The 26622-nt window shown below is 31.9% G+C and overlaps 3 protein-coding genes across 3 annotated transcripts; 1 reads left to right on the top strand and 2 right to left on the bottom strand.

The window, feature by feature from the left end:
* On the top strand, positions 9144-12882 carry LOC105178521 (BTB/POZ domain-containing protein At3g22104). The gene is given in 4 exon segments (XM_011102012.2): positions 9144-9794; positions 11105-12161; positions 12164-12192; positions 12308-12882. Coding segments are annotated over 4 exon segments (1563 nt in total). The 5' UTR covers positions 9144-9728; the 3' UTR covers positions 12719-12882.
* On the bottom strand, positions 18166-18896 carry LOC105178523 (cysteine proteinase inhibitor 1-like). The gene has a single exon (XM_011102013.2). It carries the CDS (start codon positions 18600-18602, stop codon positions 18222-18224), a length of 381 nt encoding a protein of 126 aa, XP_011100315.1. The 5' UTR covers positions 18603-18896; the 3' UTR covers positions 18166-18221.
* LOC105178524 (cysteine proteinase inhibitor 1-like) lies at positions 25097-26173 on the bottom strand. The gene has a single exon (XM_011102014.2). The coding sequence runs from the start codon at positions 25533-25535 to the stop codon at positions 25155-25157; it is 381 nt and encodes a 126-aa protein (XP_011100316.1). The 5' UTR covers positions 25536-26173; the 3' UTR covers positions 25097-25154.

Here is a 26622-nt window from a genome sequence, read left to right on the forward strand (position 1 = left end):
GGTATTGGCGGACGTAGTCAGCGGACTACTAGCCACACGACGCGCTGTGTGATAGGCGCCTCGTGAGACCTTGTCAAGTCTTAACTAAGCCATAGTTAAAGGATCTCGTTACATTGTAATACCTTGTGGTCCCTTGAGGTTCTCACGAGCCTTGACCATATTTTTAATTAAATAGACTTTGATTTTGAATTAATAACTAATAATTTCAAGTCCACGTCAAATCCGTACTTGATCTTAGTCTTAAGGTTAATTAATATCAAAACTCAAATATTTAATTAGTTCAATTAATCGATACTTTGGACATTCTATCAAATAGAACCTCAATTAAATAATTAATTTAATTGATCCTCTCTTTCTTTTAGAATTAATTTAATAATTAATTTTTCATCCAAAATTAATCCTCCAACTAATTTTTACAATACTGTTAGTGTCTTGTGTGTGACCCTTATAGGTCCACCTTCAACTAGACCTGTGTTTGTATCATATATACAATTTAATTCGACAACTAACTTGCTCTACATTAATTAAGTCATATTCAATTCATCACTCTTTAATTCAACAACTAATATGGCACGGCTTCCTCGTAGTTACACAACACATACGTCTCGATTATATGTTGTTCCTGATCGATTAAGCATCTTGTCCTAGAAGCACCACCATATGTGGTCATTGCTAGTTAGATCATCGTTTTGCCTAGCCTGCGTCACTTGCAAGTAACATGAAATTTAAAATAGTGAGAAGTAAACAACCCGCTTTCTTTGATAATGTACGCCTCACAAATCGAAGCATCAACATGTACTTTGTTCTTCAACTCCCTTCTTCAATTCGCGTAGGAATCTATACAATAATTCAACGATAGTAATTACTTCAAAATTTTAACTAGGCATAATATAAGTGAGTTAACTATATGATGTAATAGTAGGTACCTCTCAAATGGGTACATCCACTTATAGTAGTTAAATATTGCAAATTCCTCTTACGGAAGGTGAATAATAAAATACTTCATCGAGTTGAAGAAAGCTCGAGGGAAAATTTTCTCAAGGTTGCACATATGGAAACATACTATGTTCTAACTCCTACACCTTCGTGACATCTAGCATGGTCGAATATATGACTTGGAACAGAAGGTTGACCACCATCATCACCTTCCACACAAACTCAAGAAGCATCTCACGGAATGCAATTTCAAGTCAACTTTTGCATGAAGACGTGATAGTTGTGGCTCTTCATACTGTACAACCTCACCTCAGACATGTCAACACATCTAGCAAGGTTAGATGTATACTAGTTAGAAAACCTCAATCCTTGGCCAAAGTATATGCGGCTTTGATATAACGTTCAATCTATGCTCGTCCGCCTCAAGTTTCGAATGATCACATATGTTCGTCAAATCCTTTTATGCATTCAGATTTTTTTTTGTTTCCCCTTGATATTCATGTTGAAGATGTTGTCAAACATATTTTTCTCAAAGTGCATGACATTATGGTTGTGTCGTATTAAGTGTGTCTCCCGTATGGAAGAGCCTAGATGATGTTTTTCGTCCACTTGCCCTCAACGTCATACATTCAAAGGTGTCAATAGATCTTCAACCACTGTACTATATTGCTCCACACTCATCCCCGATTAGTCTTGGCCTTGCAATCTTCCTCTCTGGCCGATTTTTATTGAAGGGTTTCTTGTTCCTCTAGTACGAATGGTCATAGGGGAGGAACTATCTGTGGTAATGAAAATAGCACGCCTTCGTCCCGTGCTACAAATGGAATGCTCATGTGTCATCCATACAAGTAGGGCACCATATAATACCCGCGGTACTCCATCCAGATACCATCTCATAGGCAAGGAGGTTATTCACGGTTCACATCAACGTTGCACGCATCATGAACTCCTGGTTCATGGCGTGGTCGGGTGTCCACACATCCAAATGAACAATTCAAGCAGCTCACGAGCAACAATTACATTTTGAATTAGAGGGGCTAAGGGTCACCAAAATTAGGAGCATGTACTCGGACTTCACACATCTAGTGGCGAAGCTAGAAACTTGGCTTGACCTTATCAAAACTTAATTAATTAGTTTGGTAAATAAAAATAATAAATTTATAAAAAAAATCGAAATTACTATATAATCATTGCAAATTAAATAAATACAATGATATAGGTATAACTAATTCTTATAACTATTATTTGGACAAGGGCAGGTTGAAATTTATAAGTAACAAATTTTGTGGTATCTTAATAACAAACTTATCCATTCTTGAAAATTAAAACTTACATTTACATAATCATAATTTTTTTAAATATCATAATAAATTTTTTTATCTAACTTGTTTGTTTGTCCTATGAGACTTAATAAAAAGTTACCAAATAAAATAGTGAACTCCTAGTTTAAAGTTTTGAATAATAAACATTACAAATTAGGCATAAACAATAAATTTCTTTCGATCAATTCGCACATTCTTTTGGGCACGCTCTATTGAAAAATCAAAAAATAGTCTGGAGAAACTAAAATTTATCTAATAATAAAAAAGAATTAAAAAATTGTAAAAAAAAATAAGTTGGTCGAAAATTGAAATACATAATTAAAAATCAATAACGAAAATTATAGTTAGTGAAATATATAACCATTATACTCGGGGAGTTAGTAGCAAGTACCTGAGCACATCATAAGCGGACTTCTTGTGCTGGGCTTTTGTGCCATGGTCTGTTTGTACCTCATGCCACCATAGAATTGGCAATACTTAAGTTTATTCGTCCTTCCAATACAATATGTAATTATTTTTGCACACATCAATTTATAGATTGGTAAACCCAATTCCCTTATGATCTTCTTCATGTTGTATTAGGGAAGCATGTGGTTGTTGGGTAATAGATCACTAGTCCACAATGACACCTCATCGTAGCATTTTTGGACATGTAGTACTCGACCTTGATCTTCACTAGCCATACAATCACTGACAGTAGGGATTCATCACAATTGTTGTAGAAAGCTTGGTTGGCCGTGTGCACTGCATCGAAAAATATGTCCAATAATCAGAACATATCATAGTTGTAAACTCCCCCATTATACTATGAACTAGGCTGTCATACCGCTATCCGTAGGAAATAAGTTCAGACCCTCGGGTTCAAGGTGGGCATACAACAAAAAAGCCCAGCTGTATCATAAACCATTCTCTTGGTCTCAATTCATCTGTTGGTACGTGTCAGCTGCAACAAAAATTGGTGCAGGAACCAGTGTGGCAGATCACGATAGTACTCCATCACCATTGCCTCTCCATGAGCAATCCAATTGCAATATCCCACAAACCTCTTCATACATAAGTTGAAACATACCCTCATTAGTCGTTTTTAACCAACAATTCTTGTACTAAGGACACAGGCACCTAATCTTCTTGTGGTCCATGTATGCATGTTGATCATTAGTCCAATTTACAAAATCACGAACGCAATCCTCAAAATCCTTCCTAACTCCTACATTCCCTGACAAGTATTTTTTCATACATCTACCTTCTAAATTATCTTAACAATTTTACCTAATTATGAGCATGCATGCACATAAAAAAAATATATATATTTTTTTAAAAAACAAATAGCAGAATATGATCATAATAATTAATCTTATGATGCATCATTCCATCATAAAATATAAGATTTTTTAATTTTTCGACAAATTTTAAAACAACTTATCCATTTCTCGATGGATTACTCAAGACCTTTACTCTAACGTTTGATATCCGCCGGAAACTTATTTATATCCATCGGAACAGCCGATGGAGAAATCCATCACTAATCAACTTTTTTTTATTAATTAAATTTTATACTTTAATTTATCATTCACTCGTTTTCACCAAAATAGTGTAACATTGACTCCATTATTAACAAATAGGCAAAAAATAAAAAAATAACCTAGAAACAATTATACTATATATTATAGCTAGATTGTGGTAACGAAATAATTAAAGGTAGTGCATTTGCATGTTTGACGTACGATTCTCGTAATTATTGAAGTTGGCATCCCATGCACTTGTTTACCCCATCCATCATTCGCATTTTACATCATCATGAAAATGCTTTCATTCTGCTCATTACTTTGTCATCCTCGTGATACCATATGTTCATCACCCCCTCTTCAACCCTTTACATTTTACCGCAATAATATGTCCAGCGTTGTCAACGAGGTCTCAGTGTAATTCTTAAAAGTTCGAAATTTCATGAACAAATTTGAAGATATGTTTTCGATTTCAACCAAATGTATGAATATTTGTTTTATTTTATGTGTATTTATTGTAAGGATTAAATGTATTTTTTGTTTTATAACTTGGGTTTTTTTATGTTTTTATTTTTTAATTTTTTCGAGTAGTATTTTTGTTTTACATTTTTTCAATTTTTTAGCCATTTTGTCATAGAACTTCACCCTTCTCGCCGAAAAAATAAATGTGCATTTCAAGTGACCTTTTAGAATTGGCGATTGTATTGTTCCTATCGGCTCATTGTTACCAATATTTACTGTATTTTGATTCTGTACTTTTTAATTTTTGCGATTTCAGTTATTTTTCTTGTAGGAATTCACCCTTGTCACATGTGAGGTTGAACTCCGGAGAGAAAAATAATTAAAATAGTAAAAATTAAAAAGATGTAAGATCATAATGCTGCACAAGAAATTTAAAGAATAAAAACATCAGATAACCTAAAATGTCGTGGAACGAATCTCTTTCTCTCTCTCTCTCTCTCTCTCTCTATATATATATATATATATATATTAGTGTATTGGTTTATATTTTAAGATATTAATCTATCCATATAATTATCACGTCTACCCAAAAATATAGGAAGAATTGCACTTTTGGTATCATACTTTTGACCACTTTACAGTCGCGGTACCGTACTTTATCAGCTTGGCAAAAATAGTACCATATAATAAACAGAAAATTATACAAATTATGCACCGTCATTAAATTTTGGATGAAAATTGACGAGTGAGTTGCACATGACCGTTAAATCATGACTGTTAAGCAGTTAAAAATGTTGGCAATGAGTGTTGGAGGGAAACGTTTTTTTTTTTTTTGGTAATTTCGAGCATTTTCTTATTCTGTTTCCAGCTATGTATAATCATACGATCACTTGGCTAATGTAATCAATGCATAACTGAGCACAGAAAAATTAGGGAGAAAGTCATTACAGGTTGGAAAGACAAATATCAGGAGAAAAAAATAAAATGAGCTAAAAAAATGCTCAAAATCACAAAAAAAATAAAAATAAAAATAAATAACAACAGTCAGTTTCACTCTAACACTCATTGCCAACAACTTCCATAGTCATGATTTAATGATTTCTGTCTAAAAAAATTAACGATGGTACCTAATTTGTATATATATTAGGGTATTTCAACTTAATTTTTTTAAAATTTGATATAATTATATATACTTTTTATTAATTTAAAAAATTATCAGTACTTCTTGATATTTAGTGAAATTATATAAATTTTTAATGGAGCTTTGAAATTATCGACTTTGTTTTTGGTGTATCTTTTTCTTTCTTTTAAATATACTTAAAACACCGTAAAAATACTGGATAAGGTGGATGGATAAGAATAATTTTTTTTAAAAAAAATATCCACTTAATCCATAAAACAATTTCAGAAAATCTTGAAATAGTTCTAGCTAAATCAAGACATATATTTTAATTATAGTTAAAATCACGATAAATATTAATTTACTGATAATTTTACTTTAACTTTATTTAACTATGGTAAATAGTATAGACATATACACAATTTGTTTGCCAATTAATTTTATTAATGATAACTTTAACAAAATAATGAATATTATGAAAGATACAATTCTAATAACTTAATTAATAGAGATAATTACACTCTTGAAGTTTGGTGTAATTACACCTAGACTCCTTATGATTTGAGAAATTACGTCTAGCACCCTTGATATTTGGTTTCGTCTAAAAAAATAGTGCTCCGTTAGTTAAAATTCACTAAATTTGTTGATATTAGTAGAAAAACTGAATGAAAATTGAGATATACCATTGATTGACTTATTACTGGCTTATTGGAGATCAAATATTTTTTTCAGACTAAACTATCCTTATAACTGTGAAGATATACCTTCCTATATGCATTAATGTGTGAAGACGTATAAGGGTAGTTTGATCATAAAAAAATTCATTTAACCTGCAATAAGTCAGTAATAAGTTAATTGGGGGCAAATATATTTCTTTTTCAATTCTTTTTGTTCATATCAGCAAATTGGATGAACTTTGACTAACAGAAGCAAACATCAGGGGTGCTTGATGCAATTTTTCAAACCATATGGAGTTTACATGTAATTACACCAAATTTCAGAGGAGGGGAGTGTAATTACCCCTAATTAATGTAATAACTGATAATATTGAAATTATCACTTAATTTTCTTTGTGACATTAATCTATTCTCCTTTTTTAGTGCGACTCATTATGTTGATATAAGCGTTGTTATGATTAATAAGTTGTTGGTTCAGTCGTAAACGCGTTGGATTCTGATGAGCAAATATACGAAACTTTAAAGTCTGAGAGTCATATTTGTTGTGAGGAGTTTAACTCTTTTGTCCTCACCTCAAACGAGATTAGTTTTATTTTTAACGTGGGATGAGAATATTTATTTATGGTTTAAAAAAAAAAACAAATATGTGTTGTGCTATTAATTCCTGTCTTTTTTGTTTGTATAATAATAAGTAATAATTTTAATAAAAGAAAAAAGTGAAAAGACTACACTTTGCAGAAGGAGAGAACACGTGACTGTAGGTTGAGAGTCACGTGATGCCCGGCTACTCTATCCAATCATGCCCCTAGGGACAAAACCATTGAACTATTGAAGAAGAAATGCGACTCTTTTGTTTTTAACATTTGGTAGCAACTTTCTTCAGCAAAGAGACAATTAAAAGTTGCAGCTATAACGACTTCATGATTTTTCATCTCGTTTCTTGTAGCCATAATTACATTTATATTCTATGATTTATAATTTTTTTATAGAAACTACTCCTGTTTTTTTATATAATTTTATTAATTATTCTTAATAAATAAAAAATAGAGATAGTTTGTATAATTGACTTGACGTTTTTGGGGGTATAAATATAATTTTTCAAAAAATATGGATGGTTAGTATAAATAATGTTAATCTTTTTAGTGGGTGTATGTGTAATCCATACTAATATAGAAAGACAAGTTCTCTAAACTCACAAATGTTGGTTAATAACACTGCCGCATCAATATTTTTTAAGTCAAAAATACTTTTCAAGTGATAAGATAACTAACTTATTTAACTTTTCATACTTTACATTAACTGGTAAATTAGTTTAATTTTCTTTTCTTTCTTTCCTTTTTTTAATATATTTTTATATTTATATATTTTACTCTTATTTATAGTATATTTTAAAGTATAAAAGATTACTTATCATATGCACGTAGGAAAAACGTGCTACAATGACTAGTTATTTAAAAGATATAAATGATTTATATAAACAGATTATAAATCAAGGATGTAAATATAATTATCCCTTTTATATTATGATACTCTTGTTGTGAAATTATTAATAATTTCAGCGATAGAAGTGTATATAATTGAAATTTTTATTATATTAATTTAATTAAATAAAAAATAAAATAAAATGATCGATTACGAATAAATTAATCTTAAATAGGGACTATTGTTTGAAAATAATTATTGTTAATAAGAATTAGTAATAAAAAATTAGGGTAAAATATACTTTACTCCCTTAAACTATTTTTTATTTTACATTTACCTCGTTAAATTGATAAATACAGCACTTACCCCCTTAGCTAGACAAAAATGCCCCTCAGGCCTTGGCACTTATATTATTTTTAATATATTTTGATATTTTATACATTAAATTATTATGAAATTATTTTCTAGTTAAAGTTTTTATAAATAAAAAATTTAAATTAAAAGTGGAGTATAAATTAATATATATATATAGTAGATACACAACAAAGATAATATAACCGACAACTCATATATGCTTTTAAAACAAATTAAAAAATATATATGCTTAATCAAAAGTTCAATATGTTTAGAAAAAATAATAATATATTTTATCATATTTTTTTAAAAAATATTCAAAAAATCAATATGTAATTAAATATATTTTATCATATTTTTTTGAAGAAAATATATTAAAAAATTAATATGCAATTACATATTTTTATCTAAAATAATAAATAGTTAATAACTTAATTTTATAACCAAATTAATAAAAACTTTTTATGAATTTATTTTTGTGTAGTTATTATACTCGTTCATTACTTAACTTTGAACCTGCAAAATATAATAAAATTCGACTATTTAATTCATTGATTATATTTTACTTTATCATACTTAAAAATAATATTTTTTTTAAAATTATGAAAATTTTAATTAAACTTAAAATGTAAAATTATTAAAAACAAAATTCTTGAACTAAATATACATATATATAATATAAGGGCAATATTGTCCGTAAATTTAATTTTAATTATAAATGTTAAATTTGTTAATTTAGGAGGGTAAATGTTACATCAAGAATAGTTCAGGGGGCAAAGTGTATTTTACTCAAAATATTATGCATAAATCATTACTATAGACAAGTAGTGATACCTATATAGTGATAACATGGTGGCAATAAAGAATTATTGTGGCTAAATACTAATTATCTATAAAGATAATTTTATATTAATATTAACAGATTGACCTATTTGTTAGACGAAAATAAATTTCAAGAGTTTTAGATGTAATTTTCTAAACTACAATGGGTTTATGTGTAATTACACCAAATCTCATATGAGAGGAATGCATGTAATTATCCGTTTCTCACTTTGGATTACATTTAATTATACAAAAACTTCCATTATTTATAAAATTACAAATACATCCCTTAAGGGAATGCAATTTACTTCGTAGAGTTTACTTATAAAATTTTATCCCAAAATAGTAAATTACAGGCAATTATAACTACTATTTTAATAAATTGGACTTATAATTTCATAAAAAAATAAAAAATATTTATATAATTAGACTTTCCATAGTAGAAAGATGACTGCTGTAATTTACCAGTTGGAATGAAAAATAATGTAAAACAGAAGAGAATCGGAGCGAAATAATTGGTTGGGACCAGGCTAGAAGCTGGAGAAACTTGTTTGCCGCACAAAAACAAGCCATAAAGAGACAAGAGAAGCGACTCCCAACTGCAGCAGAAAACCTCTTTTTGCATCCTAAGCTTCAGACTAGACGATCCTCACAAACTGTTCATCCATTCATTCATATATACTTGACATAAATCTTACTATTTTTTTTTGCAAGAATGTCAGAGAATATATCTCAGTCGGCACAATAAAACTCTGCTGCCTCTGATCTCTCCTTGTTTTATCCTCATATAATATGAAAATACTAACGTGAAACTTCACAAAACTCTGTTGCTTCACATACACTCTTGTCTCTCTCCAGCCCCAAGCTTAGATCAACACCAGGTAATTGACTAAGCATTGTTTGGCAAAACCAAGAACGGGCCTTTTCTGCTTGTCCTTTCTCAACCCTCTCAGAATATGGTCTTTCCCTTCTCCAAATTTCAACCATTTTCTTCTCCTCAAACTCAAATCTCTACCTTTTGTTCTTTTCTGCTCTTTTTTGTTGAGTTTTTTCTCTCGATTTGAGGTGGGCTCCTCGTTTTTCTGTTTGTTTTTACTTATTTTGGGAGATGGGAGACTGTTTTCTTGATCTTGAAGTGGATGTCAATGGAGAAGAGGTTTTCATGGTGAATAAGGTAAAAGATATCCAATGTTTTCTTGATTACCTTTTTGTTCTTCTATTTTTAGCTTCATGTCCAAAGTTTGTAGCTCTTTTAGCTTTAATTGCTTCTGTTTTCTTTATGGGCTGTTTTTGTTTGTATTAGGAATTTGACTTTTAGCCTTCTTTCTGAGCATAATTGAGCTTGATCTACAACTTCTTGTACTTGAATGTTCTTCATTATGTTAATTCTATGAATCATGAATGATTTTTCCTGTTAAATTATGACATGGGCTCTTATGGAAATTCATTTTCTTTTTTCTTTTTTTTTTTTAATATGACTCACTCCAAAGTATCATTTCACAATTATTGTTCATTAATTTTTCCTGTCCTTACAGAGCCATCTTTAAGTTCTGCAAGCTAATCTTTGCTGGAAAATGGGGTCTGGTTTGTTGTGTAAACCTTTTATGTAGCTCAGCTATTCTCATGCATTTGTCTGCATTATATCATTTAATGTTGCTAGTGTGGATATTTAATGTTCATACCTTTACTTTTTTGGTTCTTTCTTTCAAGGGGCTAAAGAAGTGCTCCCATTTTCAAGTTTGGCACTGTTGTTTTCCCTTCTTTGTAGGGATGTTTAGCCTCATCTCTTAACCAGATTTCGTTTCGGAGAATTTATTGCTTGTAACGACTTCTCGTCTTTCTTTATCAGCATGTGGTGTCTATCAGCATTTGTGATGTGAAATACGAGCCAAATTGGACCAGAGGATTCGAATTGTTGAGTTTCTGTTTTTGCTTTTAGTAACTTCAATTTATTGGAAAGTTGTCGGCATTCGACGTTTCTATGGTAATGAAGAAAATGAGCTGCTTTATGGATACTTCAACTGGTCCCAGATTCATCTTTTGCTTTCCTTTTGATAAAAGCACTAGTCTTAAAACTCTTATTTCTTGTTGGGGTTAAATGCAACACGGCCCCCATGTGAAAACACTAATTGTCAAAAAAAACCTCAAAAAAACAAAAAGATAGGAAAAAAGAAGAGAAGGAGAAGAAGAAAAAGGGTAACACAACCCCTGAATTTTGAAAATTTTAAAAAGGGGCGATGTGACACCTGAGGAGGCCGGCAGTGAGCTTCTCTTAAAAGTTTTGGTGGGGGCTTTTGTGCATCTTAGTGTGTTCACAGGAGGTAAAACGAATTGACACATTCATGTTGCGTTTGTATCATTTCTTTCTAGCATCGTAAACTGTTTGATGCTCTTGATTGGCTTCTACTCTTGCCGTTTCCATTTACATCTTTTTCATGTATAAGTGTACATAGTCTAACCTCTGGTTTTGTATAATTCTTGTAGAGAGTTATATCTTCTTACTCAGGAAGAATAAGCAAATTGTTCAGTAAATCAATAGGTGTAAATGGTCGTCTGAAGGTGATATTCAATGACTTCCCTGGTGGAGCGGCAAATTTTGAGCTCATCACAAGGTTCTGCTACAACGACGGAAGAGTCAGTATAAATCCTCTTAATATTTCTAACCTTACTTGTGCTGCACAGTATATGGAAATGAACAAGTCTGCCTCTGGAACCGAAAATTTGTGTGAGCGAACAGAGAAATCAATGGAAGAGGTTAAGTATTGGACTTGGTCTGAGCTTTTGGTAGCTCTGAAGCAGTGCCAAGATCTACTCCCAGGAGTTGCTAGTTCTTTCAGTATACTCGCCAAGTGCTTGGATTCTCTGGTTGGGAGAGTCGCATCATCGTGCGAAGCGAGTCCATGTCCGTCCATTTCTTCATCGGATAGCTCGGGATTTCGATTGTCGTGCGACACGAGAAGCACCGAGAGCTTAAAGGCCACTTCTTTCCGGACAACATGGTGGTTCGAAGACCTTGTCGTCTTGGACACTGAACTGATTCAAATGATGGTAAAGTTGATGGAATCGAAAAACTTTGACCATGGAATTGTTAGTAGATTTCTCTTTTACTATCAAAAATCAAGATTCGCTGCTTCCGCCTCAGCCGAAGAGAAAATTAAGGTCGTCGAAACAGTAGTTGAGATGCTTAGTTCTTTGGACATAAGGTCTGTGTCGTACAAGAGTTTGTTCGGTCTGCTGAGAGTTGCATTAAACATGAAGTTAAGCCAGCGCTGCCGGGAGAATTTAGAGAGCATGATCGGTTCACAATTAGACCAAGCAACCTTAGATAACTTGCTCATCCCATCTCCAGCCCGGAAAAGTCACCTGTACGACGTGAACCTGGTTCTTAGATTCTTGAAATCATTTCTTGGAAAAGGAGCTTGTTGCGTACCATTGAGCCGACTGAAGAAAGTTGCCAGCTTGATGGATTTATATCTGGCAGAAGTCGCCCCAGATCCTCACTTGAAACCATCAAAGTTCTTGGCCCTGATCACGGCCCTGCCGTATACCGTGCTACGAGTTTGTATCTAGAGGTATCCATAGCATTCAATAAGTTTAAAGTACAGCATTTTTGTTCTTGTTTTTTCCCTTCTAGAAACCTATTTCCGGCTTTTGTTTTCGTGCTGATGATCAAGCTTATGTGAGCAGGTTCACTCAGCCTTGTCAGACGACCAAAAGATGAAAGTCTGTTTCGGCCTAAACTATGAGAAGCTCTCGCCCGAAGCTTTCGACCACCTAGCTCAGAACGCCAACTTCCCATCAAAATCCACTGCACAAGCCCTCATCTCTCAGCAGCGCAAACTGAAAAGCTTGCTCCAAGATGCAAACGAAGGCGGCTCAAATAAAGAAGAGAGCTCTAAGCAGATTGTACTCTACGCGAAGAAATTCAGTCTTTCCGACGAGAACGAAAAGCTCAAAGCACATCTGCAAGGGATGCAGTGGAGAGTGCTGGAGCTGGAGAAAGTTTGCAGTAAAATGCAAATCCAAATGACAAAGATGATGAAATCAAGAATGTCAAGCCACAGTTCTGCTAAGTCTGTACCTAGGCTTTGTTCATAGTAATGAATCTTTATTCATTCAATTTTGTGCTTTTTTCCAGCCTTCAGCATTGTCACATATGCGTATGTACATAGCATGGGAAATGTATTTTTGTGGTTGTGTATAATTTAGGATAAATTACATTTATACTTTTTGAGATTACGCCAAAATATATAAACATCCTTTACTTTTTATAAAATTACAGCTACATCCCCTAAAGCTGTAGTTGTAATTCCAAGTGCACTCTCTATACAAAATACAAAACCTACTCAAACATTCTCGAAAATTAAAACATATTGCACTGAGGAGTCTAGCTATAGTTTTATAAAATATAGGGGGTGTTTGCGTAATTTGACTTAATTTCAGGGATATCAATATATTTATTCAATAATCGAAGCATGAATTAAGAATATGGAATTATAAAGTTATACAGAATTTAATGAAGAAAATTCCATTCCTTCCCTTTGTTTGGTTTCACTTCTAGCTAGTTTTCGAGTCGGACCAAAAATGAATCCAAACTGATTATACTAGAGGCTTTGACCGGTTTAAAACCAATCCTACCCATTATAAGAAATAAGCCGTATTTGGGTATGTTGTCTTTTACGTGTAAATAATAAATTATATATAATAGAAAATATATAAATCAATAAATTAAATTTCAAAAAAAATTATAATGACCATTTCTTGATTTTTAGTAATTTCATCCTAAAATATTTAGTTTCAGTTGAGTGAATTAATTCTCTTTCCTTTTATTAAGTCCCGAACTCTTTTTTTTTTTTTTTAAATTTAAGAAAAAATTCTAAATGTATTCAAAACGTGTCGGACACGCCTGACTTCGTATTATTTTTATTAATTTTTAAAGAAATTATGAGCACGTAGATGTCGTGTCCGAATCTGAGACTACACTGAATAATATATCTAATCACTCGTCACATTTCTCACTACCAAATTCAAAACTTTAAAAAACCTAACTAAAAATCATTCCAAATAGAAGTGGTTGTAATTTGGGTGTTGGTGGAAGGATGAGGGAGGGCCACTTTGTGCTACAGAGGATGAAGCTTTAGCCGTACATTAACAGCAGGAACAAAGAGCTGTAGTCTCTATAACTGCATAAATCTGTTTATTCTCTGCACTGTGTTAGAGAATTGCAGCAAAGGTTATGTCCCTCTCCACATTATTCTCATGTTTGGGCAAATCTATGATGTATGGTCTGCATCAAATAGTGGCCCTTTTGTTTGTTTGTTTGTTTTTTTTGATAATTGCATCAAATAGTGACTTGTAAGGATTAGAGGTGCAGTAGGAATTTGACTATTCTTTTTTTAGATTTTTTTTTTCTTGTTTGGATTTAAGAAATATGTCTTTTAAATATGGGTAATACCCATTATTAACAGTAAAAAATTGTGGTTGATACTAACTAATTACGATTGTTTAACTGCTTTTAATTATTGTTTCTGCAAGCGAGTTGGAAACATTTGCTACAGCTAAAAATAGTGGCAAATATTTGACTATAGGTAAGAATTACAGCGAATGTTGAGTAATCTGGTCAAAATTTAAATTTTCGTATCAATTTTATTTGACCGTGATATATAGTATTAATTTATTGTGACTTTGAGGCCGTATGTAAGGCAGTGAATAATTAATTCTTTTTAGTGTAATTAAAGTACAAAAATGTGAACATTTGAAATGAGGAAATTGTTTCTTCATGTTTTTGTAACTTGTGATTTTAAAACTTTTATTAATAGTCAAATCTAATCAAGAAAGAGATTAAGAGCAGTAATTTTGTTTTAATATAGTAAATAGACAAGATATATAAATATATACTATCGTCTCATGCATTCATTCATTTCAATTAATATATTAAAGTTTTATTAAAAGAAATTGTATTCGAGTTCAAGACTTCAAAATTTGTATTTTAAAGTTTGCGAAAGTTGCATAAAACTCCCCTTTCCTTATGAAAATTCAACTAAAAATCCCCTCTGTTAAAAATATAAGTAAAAAATTTCTTGTGTTTTTTAAAATTTTGCCGGTAAATTGCATAAAATTTCTATATTTTTAAAATTTAATTAAAAATCTCATGTGTTAAAAAATAAACAAAAAACCCTCTATAGTTTTCAAAATATTGCATACTCTCTCATCCATTAAGTAAGCCCTTACAGTATTAAATTTTTTGTTGAATGGACCATTATACCCCTCTTTTAACAATCATTGATTTGCAAATGTAAAAAATATACTATCCCCATTTTAAATAATTTAGATATACTTTTTTATTTATCTATATTTATATGTACACTATATATAATATATGCATTTATGGCAGTGACGGTGACGTTACCCAGACTGTTTTGGGCATCAATGTCGTCAGAAAAGGGGGTGATCTCGTGTCGCCCCGTTGTCGTGGGGGCGACATCGCCCAAATACAAGGCGATGTCGCCCCTAATGCGCAGGTTCTGTGGTCGCCCAGGGAAGAAGGGTAACCTCCGTCGCCCGATCTCCTTCTCCTCGGCGAGAAGCGCCAATGGAGAAGAAGAAGATAGAATAGAAAAAAAAACAATTAAATGTCACACCCTCGTCGTGGGGGCAACATCGCCCCTTATTCCTAGGTTTTGGGCGGCGGTCCTTAGGCGACTCGTCGTCAATAGAGAAGGAGTTAAAAAAAGTAAAAAAATATCTAATTTAAATATATATTAAAGATTATAATATAATATTTTATATAAGTTAAAAATTGATATAATTTTTAAATATTTTTATATTTAATTAGTATATGTTATAAATAAATATTAAAATATATTTAAAGTAAATAATAATTTAATTTTAATTAATAATATATAATATTAATAGTGATTTTTATTTATATTCATATAATTTTTTAATTTAAAAAGTGAATTTTTGGTATATTAATTTTTATATTGTCATTTGTTAATTTAAAACGTATGCACAAAAGGGGCAAATTGGACATTTGTCCACTTAAAAAAACCTCAAAAGCAGCAAAAAATAAGGACAACTCTCACAACCGCGCGTGTGGCTCACTCTCCGTTCTAACGGAGAGGGGGTATTTTATTGTATTTTAGATAACACAGAGTTTCTTTTGCCTATATATAAATATAACATAGGGGAATTTCGCGCAATTTCTTAAAACACAGTGGGGTGTTATGCAATTTATCCAGATTTTGCACACTCTCTCCTTGCTGTTTGTTTGATTTAACCGCGTTATTATTTTTTCTTTTTTTTTTGTAATTTTTCGTTATACCCTTATATATCGTAAATTATTGTTATTACAATGTTTGTTGGATCTTCTATGATCACACCAGAATCGTAAGAACTAATCAGTTTTTAATAACCATTGATCTAAAATAGTTAAGAATGAACAGTCCAGATTTTATTAATTTTAAAATATATTTTATATTTATATATATATATATATATGTGTGTAAATATATCATAAAAATACAATTTGTATAATACATATATGTTCTATATATATTGTGTATATATATATATATATATCATGTATATTTTAGTCCATCTTCATTTCCTCACATTAGCATCCCACCCAAATTAGTCCTTACTTTTGGATTCAAATTTGATATATATTTTTTTACTTTAAATCCCTTAAATTCTAAAAAAATCATATTAAATCCTTATTTTTTACGGAATAAGTACTGTAACTTCTGTCCTAAAATGCCGGTTCTTTAAGAGTTGCTCTCTTGGTGGCCAAAATCGTACTGGCAGAAATTTAAAACGAGAGAAATTGATGTTACCTGTTTTTATGGCAATTTGACAAAATTACTGTGTTGAGTATATGCAAACTCAGAATTAATGTTTTATAATTGTTAAAAAATATGGGCTAAGACGCTTTTATATATATATATATATAGGATTAAATACAATTTAATTCCCTGTGATATGTTAAATGAGCAAATACCCCTATGAAAAAAGAATTAGCAAATTACCTCCACGTGTTTCGAAAAATGAAACAAATTACCCCCCTATTTATGGTTTAGATAGTGGGGTAATTTGCTTCTTTTTCCAAAATACAGGAGGTAATTTGCAATTTTATTTTTCACAAGAATTTTTTTTTGCTCATTTCTCAAATCACAAGGAAGTAAATTGGATTTTTTCCTCTATATATATATATATATATATCATTTTTCATTGTAAAAAATATGGATAAAAGTTTACATTCAACCAAGAACATCATAATTTTGTCAAATTGCCACAAAACATGCAATATAATAACAGCCATTTTCACACATTCAAATGTTTCTCACTTTAAATTTCTTCCCTTATGTTGTTAGCTACTAATAAGCACCAATAACCAGTATTTTGCACGAGAAGTCATAATACTTCTCCCAACTCCCTCTAAAAAAAAAACAAAGAAGAATACGGCACTTTTTAAAAAATCAAGTGGGTAGAAGGACTAGTTTGAAATGAAATTTATAGTTTATGAATGCTAACATAAAAAAATAAAAAATAAGGGACTAAAAATGATTGCAAACACAAATTTAAATGACCAACTATAGTTTTTTTATTTATTTTTAGAACGCAAAAACAAAAAAAACTTATACCTAATGCGACGGATCTTGCAACATCGTCTTTTATTGTACTTTGGAACGATTTTTGCCTCAGGCTTTGTAAGTGCTTGATATCTAGAAATTATCCATTACAAAAATAGTTAGCAGTTACAAAAACGATAGCAAAATAGTAACAGCTTACAGATTGTAACGGTTTTAGGCACACATCAATTCTGTAGCGGGTGTTGTAACGATTTTGGCCGTTACAAAAGATGTCTTTTATATTATCCTCTTAATGACGTCAGCATGTCCAATCCATTACAAACCCATTACAAAAACCGTGTGTTTTTCCAAAAAAGATGATTCAAGTGCCGCCTTTTTTTGTAGTTACCATGGTTAGAAGTAAAATATTATGATGGATATAAGTTAACTACGGCCTGCACAATGGCTTTTTGCAAGCGATGTCAAAATATTTGTTATAGCAAAAAGCTGTAAAAATATTTTGGTCATAGGTTAAATCAAGAAAATGTTGATTAACCGTAATTAAAATTTTAGTTTTCACATTGATTTTGTCTGACCGTAATCAATATTATTGATTTACTATAGCATTTAAATCGTAATAATTTATAATATAGGATAATAAATTTATTTTATCTTGGTTCAACTAATAAGTAAAACTAAAATAAAATGAGTTACAAGTACTTTAGGATTACAAAACAAAAAGAGCTCGATGAACAAGTGAAACTAAAATTAGATAAATGGTAATTTTGCTTTTTTAAAAATCTCTTCATTTATTTTTTAACAAAGCAATGTTTATAAGGATAAAATGGAATTTTCAAAGTTAAAAAATACAAGTCTTTGAAGGTTTTAATATTTTTGGGAGTAATTAATGTGGATAAATACTTTAGGATGATAACTGTATTTAATCCTTCTTATATTGCATCGTATTGCATAAATACATGTGAGTATATAATTTAGAAGCAGCAGCCACCACCATAGCCCTAAAATCTCCATTAACCTTTAATTTCTTCGAAGGACAAGAGTTTGCGGAATTTCTGCCACGGCTTGTCCCAAACAAGCGCCCGATATTGCTTCGAATCGGCGGCGCTGCCGTCCTTGGCGGCGATAACCAGCCGGTAATTCGTGCCGGCAACCACCTGTGTTTCTCCCTTGACCACAGATTCAAAAGCCAAGGCCGTGCTAGCCTCCTTGTTGTGCTCCGTCACCGCAAAATTTGCTATCTCGACCACCTTTGGGTTTTTCGGGTTGTCGATCGGCTTCCATCCGTCGACGATGGTTTCTCTTTTCCAGACGGGAGAGGCTTCGTTGAGCTCAGAAACCAGCAAAATTGCGAGGAATACGCAGAGAAGCGAGCGAGATTTATGTGCCATCATGTTCCTTTCTTTTCCCTTGAGCGAGCAAGTGGTAGGTGAATTGAGGGATGGGGTCTGCGGTGGTCGTTATATTTATAGCGGGGTGGCGCGCGGCACGCGGAAAACTGCCTTCATGATTACTACAACGCCGTATCAATGTGAGTAAGTTACAGATTTGCAGTTCATGGGAGTGAAGCAACTTGGACAGATTTTACAAATTCACAATAATAAAATTATGATGATTTGTTTCTTAACTAGAGTTGGATGTTTCAATGCAATACCTGATGATTATTGAAATACCATAATTGAAATTTATGAGGAAAGATCTATGATCTATTATAGGAATTGGGTTTTTTATGGTAATCACTTAATTTTGACCCATATTTTGGATTATAAGAATTCCAAATTATTTAATGCATGATCTAGTAAATATTTCTATTGGTTCAAAAATCTCATCTATTTTAGACTATATAAATTAACTGTAGGGGACTATCCACCAAATCTTAAGGGGATTTAGCATCATCCAACAAGTATGAGGTTATGCTTTCTCAAATTCGTACGTGATCTTGTTCAACTAATTTGTGATTGTACATAAATAGGGAGGTCTCCCAATGGAAAAAGACATGTTCTTCACTTAATGCTACCACTTTAACTTAAAGAAATATTGTAATTTCATATTTAGAGTTTTGATTCAATAATAATCTCTTTTTGTGCAGTAAAACGAGCAATAACACTCTCACTTTCACACATATATACGTTTTCATCTTCTAGCATTTATTTCATCATTTTTCGCTCCAAGCAGGCCGAACACCTCATTTTTTGGTCGCATCTATACTAATTCTTCCTATCTAAAAAATTTAAATTTTGAATTTGTTGCTAGGATAATATATGGTTAATTACTTAATTTTTTGATAAAGTGATTCAATCTATTTTATAAGTGCTTTTCACACTCTTTTCATGCTGATACCATAAAATTACACTTAACTCAAAGAGGGGGCTCAACTCATTGGAAGTTAATAAATCAGGCCCATGTGATTTGAACAAATCGTTCCTGAAACGTAATAGTACACCTTTAAAATGGTGTATTTTTAAATCAGATCATGTAATTTAAAATCATACCATCTGATATAATTTAACGGGCATATACTTGTACATATTTAAATTTAGTATCAATCTGGAGTCTGGATGTAAAGATATCGTATATTCTGATATGAATTTGTGAGATGGCTCATTTTTTGTAACTGACTTTGTAACAATTGGTATAATTTACCATTATAACCGCATTTGTAACGGCCTGTGTTACGACCAATCAAAATTAAAATTCCCACCTATTTATTTATTTTGATTTAAAAAATTTTAGTTTGTAACGACTTTTTTAAATTTAGCATTCATTTCCTGTCTGTTGATAAAAGTTGACCACCTTATTTTTTAACAACCTTTCTAATAGTTTTTAAATAAATTGGCCGTTCCAAATAATTTTTTTTAAAAAAAAACTAAAAAATATATATATATTTTTACAACATTTCAACAGAAATTATTTTCATTAAAAAATATATATATTATGTAGCCTCGTATTCATCATCGTTAGTCTCGTAGTCCTCAAAGTTGTCTTCATCATCCTCTTCTTCATTATCAATTTGACCAGTTTCAGTTTGTGAAGTACGTACAACCTACTGGTATGCAATTGAAAGATCAACCACAAATTTATAAACTGTTTGTGACAGTCAAAGTAGTATGTGCTGCAGATGAAATATCCGTATATAATCCATACAAACAGGGCAAGCCATAACACCAACGGTACACCACCCGGACGCTTTCCCATAAGCAAATAGGTCGTTCACCGTCCACATCAACGCCCCCGCATGATGAATGCGTTGTCCGTGGAATTATCCCACAAATTTATAAACTGTTTGTGGCAGTCAAAGTAGTATGTGCTGCAGATGAAATATCCGTATATAATCCATACAAACAGGGCAAGCCATAACACCAACGGTACACCACCCGGACGCTTTCCCATAAGCAAATAGGTCGTTCACCGTCCACATCAACGCCCCCGCATGATGAATGCGTTGTCCGTGGAATTATCGTACGTTCGAACACCCACGTGCCACAAATTCCGCAGCTATTCGATGAATGTGTTCCAAGTACACATCAATCAAATGCTATGGATTAGAAGGGTCAGGGATCACCATTGTTAGGAACATGTACTCAGAACACATGCATATACCAGGGGGAAGATTGTACGGTGTAATAATAACGGAGCAACATGAATAAGTACTGACAATGAGGTGCAAAATCGTGTGTATAAAGGTCCAACCGAACATTATGCGGCCCTTCTGCCAAATCGGGATACATCTGGTTAGGGCTGGCAACGAGTTGCCACAACTACCGCAGCTATTCGATGAATGTGTTCCAAGTACACATCAATCAAATGCTATGGATTAGAAGGGTCAGGGATCACCATTGTTAGGAACATGTACTCAGAACACATGCATATACCAGGGGGAAGATTGTACGGTGTAATAATAACGGAGCAACATGAATAAGTACTGACAATGAGGTGCAAAATCGTGTGTATAAAGGTCCAACCGAACATTATGCGGCCCTTCTGCCAAATCGGGATACATCTGGTTAGGGCTGGCAACGAGTCGAACTCGAGCTCGGCTCCTATATGTTGAGCTCGAGCTCGAGCTCAATCTGATTTTTTAATTTTTTAATATTTTTTTGTTTATTATTATTATTATTATTATTATTATTATTATATTAAAATTAAGGGAATCACCAATTTTTTACATAAATTTATAAGTAATAAATTAGATTGTATAATGCATACTATATTATTATTATTATTAGAATAAATAATGGGAATCACCAACTTTTTACATAAATTTATAAGTAATAAAATAGATTATATAATGTATACTATATTATAAATATACCAAAATATAGTATGAAATTCTAATTTATTATTATAAATAAACTACTGATTAGTTTAGTAGTAATATAATTAGTAAAATGTACAAAAAAAAAAGATCATTCTGAACAGTTTAAAGTTATAGAAAAGTATCAATTATCTGAAATAATACAATTGAAATATATAAAAATATTTTATAATTGAGATTAATATATGTTCATAATTTGCAGTAAATTTATATATTTATAAATATTAGTATTACATTGATGTAACTATCATCTTACATTGTTAAACAACATGGTTAATCGGACTATCAAAATTCAGATCAGACCGTTAGATGTGGTCATACTTACAGAAAAATATACTTGGTAAAGTTTTAGACTTATTGGATATACAGATGTCAAGATATTGTAATCGGAACATAAGAATAATCATTTAAGTCGGTGTATCGTAGAATCAGGCCATGTGATTTTAAATCAAACCGTCCGATATGATCTAATAGACACGGTCTTATATATATTTAAATTTATTGTGAATCGGGTGCCCAAATTTTAAGATATCGTAATTATTGATTAAGATCTCATTATATATATAATAAAATAATAATTAAAATTATTCAACCATCACTATTATTATCATTATCATTATTTTTAGATTAATTCATAAGAATCACTAAATTTTGACATAAGTTTATAAATAATAAAATAGATTGCATAATGCATAGTATGTATTCTGATATAAATATAAAACTCAAAAATAGATAAAAAATCATAAGTGAATTACTTGTCAGTTTAAAAAAAGTATAACGTAATACAAATATATATTAAAATATAAAATAAAGTTTATATATGTCATATTAAATAATAATTTTAATTACAAAAAAATATTATAATTTACTAAGTTGTTGATTAAATTATTTTTGTATAAAAATTAAATGTATAAATAAAAGTACCATAATTTATTATTATCCAAAATAAAATGTATGATATTGATTAATAATTCTAATATATTTTCAATTTTGATTATAAAATTGATCAAATATTAAATATAAAATTAAATATATAAAAAAATAAAAAAAATAGGAAAAGCTCGCGAGCTTGGTGAACAGACACAATTGACTCAAAAGCGAGCCTTCGCGAGCCGGCTCGACTCATCTTCCACCCCAACATCTGGTCAAAATGCTTTCAAGCCTCGGCATCGGATGGATGACACATTGACTCCTCCTCTGTTTGATGTGCGGTATGCCGCGTCACGTGCTCGACAGTTCCCTCGAAGAATACCAACCTCTGCAAACAGGGAGTAAGCAGCAGGTACCTAAGGACTGCATACGGAAACTTCTTGTGACATGGGTCTATACCTGAGTCAGCTTATACCTAGCGTTCCCACAAAACTTGCAGTCTCCAAATTGACGGTGTCCTTCTAGTACAACATGCAATTATTCTTACGCGCATCGATATTCTCAAAGGGTAAACCCAAATTCTTTATCAATTTCTTCGTGTTCTAGTAATCTCTTGGTAGGCTGTGACCCGGGGTAATATTTTATTAGCCCATTGAGATATTCAATCATATGATCGCTCAGAAATACAACAGTCCATTTTGATATCCACTAACTCAGCAACAGTTGCCAATTGAAATTGGGTCCAACTATTCCACAATGGCCGATCAGCAACATGCACTACATTATAAACACAGTCTGTCAATCCTGACACATCATCATAGGGGCCTCTGCCATAACAATATGAAGAAGGACCGACATCAATAGGGTAGGACCTCGTACCATCATCAGGCACAACATCACGAGAAGAAAAAAAATAACATTACCTGACTGCATAAAAAATCATCCGCTGCGTGCAATCAATGTGTTTTTCATCACTCCAATGTGAATAATTACCCTCGACATGGGCAGTTGGGGTTTGCTCCTCAGGCACTGGAGGGACAGTCACAGTGTCAAAGTAATCCTTCACCCTAATCTCACCATGAGAAGTTCAATTATAATATTATGGCATAAATTCTCGGATACACAAGTGATAACTGATATCGTCGGGTGTACTGAAGTTTTTGTTTTTGCATTTAAGCAAGGACACCTAATTTTGTCTCCATCTATATATCTATGCTGACCTTTTGCCCATCTATGAAAGTCTTAAGCCCATTTTCAAATTCCAGGTTGGACCTGCCCTCCTTGGGAGGTTTTTATTATACATTCATCTCCTCAATTCTCGTAACATGATAATATATATATATATATATCATTATATTCATTATATTCATACATAAAAATGTATATCTAATTAATTTTCAAATTGGATGACCTACATATTAAAAAAAATTATAAAACTAAAATAACATTATTTAGGACAATACATATAATTAACATGATATAAGATTAATAAAAATTATAAAACTAAAATAAGTAAACGTACTACAATTAATTTAATTAAACACAATAAAATTTTAAATTAGTCTCTGTTACTTGGTCAACCTACTTAAGTAATGATTAGAACTAGTTGACGATCCAAAATTCGAGTAATAATCTACAAGCTAGTCAAATGTACATGCACGAAATTAGAGTGTTGAGAGTGTTTGTGGTTAGTATAAGAATTTTTACCACAGATGAAATGAAATGAATGTATATAATTTTTTTCCTAACGGCCTTTGGAACGCCGAAGATAGCCATTATTTTGTAATGGCCTTTGTAACGACCTTCACAAAAAAAAAAACCATACCTAATGTGATGGTTCTTATAACATCGTCCTTTCGTGTACTTTGGAACGATTTTTGCCACTGCCTTTGTAACTGCTTGATATCTGAAAAATTATCCGTTACAAAAATAGCTAGCCATTACAAAAATCATAGCAAAATAGTAACAATTTACAAAATTGTAACGATTTTAGGCACACACCAATTCTGTAGCGGATGTTGTAATGGTTTTGACCATTACAAAAGATTTTTTTTATATTATCCTCTTAATGACATCAACATGTCCAATCTGTTACAAAAGTTGTGTATTTTTCAAAAAATTCATTACAAATGCCGCATTTTTTTTGTGGTTACTGTGGTTAGAAGTAAAATATTGTGATGGGTATTAGTTAATTACGACCTGCACAACGGCAATTTGGTCATTGTTTCTGCAAGCGATATCAAAATATTTATTATAGCAAAAAGCTGTAACAAATATTTTGATCATAGCTAAAATTAAGCAAATATTGATTAACCGTAATGAAAATATTAGTTTTCACATTGATTTTCTTTGACCGTGATAGATATTATTGATTTACTATGATATTTAAGTCGTAATAATTTATAATATCGGGTAATAAGTTTATTTTATTTTGATTTGATAAATAAGTAAAACTAAAATAAAAATAAACCACAAGTATGTTAGAATTACAAAACTAAACGAGCTCGATTAACAAGTGAAACTAAAATTAGACATATGGTAATTTTGCTTTTTTAAAAATTTTTATATTATTTTTTTTTTAACAAAGAAAATTTTATAAGGATAAAATGAACTTTTCAAAGTTAAAAAATAAAGGACTTCAGGTAGATACTTTATGGATGATAACTGCATTTAACTCTTTTTATATTGCATCATACTGCATGGATACATGTGAATATATAATTTAGAAGCAGCAGCCACCACCATAGCCCTAAAATCTCCATTAACCTTTAATTTCTTCGAAGGACAAGAGTTTGCGGAATTTCAGCCACGGCTTGTCCCAAACAAGCGCCCGATATTGCTTCGAATCGGCGGCGCTGCCGTCCTTGGCGGCGATAACCAGCCGGTAATTCGTGCCGGCAACCACCTGTGTTTCTCCCTTGACCACAGATTCAAAAGCCAAGGTTGTACCAGCCTCCTTGTTGTGCTCCGTCACCGCAAAATTTGCGATCTCAACCACCTTTGGGTCTTTGGGGTTGTCAATCGGCTTCCATCCGTCGACGATGGTTTCTCTTTTCCAGACGGGAGAGGCTTCGTTGAGCTCAGAAACCAGAAAAATTGCGAGGAATACGCAGAGAAGCGAGCGTAATTTATGTGCGATCATGTTCTTTTCTTTTCCCTTGAGCGAGCAAGTGGTCAGGTGAATTGAGGGGTGGGTTGGTCGTTATATTTATAGCGTGGTGGCGCACGGCACGCGGAAAACTGCCTTCATGATCACTATGGCGCCGTATCAATGTGAGTAAGTTACAGATTTGCAGTTCATGGGAGTGAAGCAACTTGGACAGATTTTACAAATTCACAATAATAAAATTATGATGATTTGTTTCTTAACTAGAGTTGGATGTTTCAATGCAATATCTGATGATTATTGAAATACCATAATTGAAATTTATGAGGAAAAATCTATGATCTATTATAGGAATTGGGTTTTTTATGGTAATCACTTGATTTTGACCCATATTTGGATTATCAGAATTCCAAATTATTTAATGCATGATCTAGGTAAATATTTCTATTGGTTCAAAAATCTCATCTATTTTAGACTAATTATGAAAGAACTGTTGGGGACTATCCACCAAATTTTAAGGGGGCTTAACATCATCCGACAAGTATGAGGTTATGCTTCCTCAAATTTGTGATTGCCTAGAGGTCTTCCAATTGAAGAAAACATGTTCTTCACTTTGAGCCCTCATACTACAAATTTTTACCTTTATGCTACCCCACTTGAGCTTAAAGAAATATTATAATTTCATATTTAGAGCTTTGATTCAATATTAATCTCTCACAGTAAAACGAGCAATAACACTCACTTTCACACATTTATACATTTTCATCTTCTAGTATTTATTTCACCACCTTTCGCTCCAAGCAGGCCGAGCACCACATTTTTTGGTTGCATCTATACTAATTCTTTCTATTAAAAAAATTTAAATTTTGAATTTGTTGCTAGGATAATATATGGTTAATTACTTAATTTTTTGATAAAGGGATTCAATCTATTTTATAAGAGTTATTTTGCACTCTTTTCATGCTGATACCAGACAAATACACTTAGCTCAAAGAAGGGGCTCAGCTCATAGGAAGCCGATAAAGGCCCCATGACCCAAGGGAGCTTAACCCTCAACACTAAGAACTCTAGAGCAGCTCCTGAAAACAGGTTGTGGTAAGAATCCATCAATATCCTTATAGGC

Source organism: Sesamum indicum, linkage group LG16, assembly GCF_000512975.1.
Source record: "Sesamum indicum cultivar Zhongzhi No. 13 linkage group LG16, S_indicum_v1.0, whole genome shotgun sequence".
Classification (NCBI taxonomy): domain Eukaryota; kingdom Viridiplantae; phylum Streptophyta; class Magnoliopsida; order Lamiales; family Pedaliaceae; genus Sesamum; species Sesamum indicum.

Excerpts from the sequence above, each read along its gene's own strand:
- LOC105178524 (XM_011102014.2), bottom strand. The coding sequence starts at position 25,535 with ATGATCGCACATAAATTACGCTCGCTTCTCTGCGTATTCCTCGCAATT.
- LOC105178523 (XM_011102013.2), bottom strand. The coding sequence starts at position 18,602 with ATGATGGCACATAAATCTCGCTCGCTTCTCTGCGTATTCCTCGCAATT.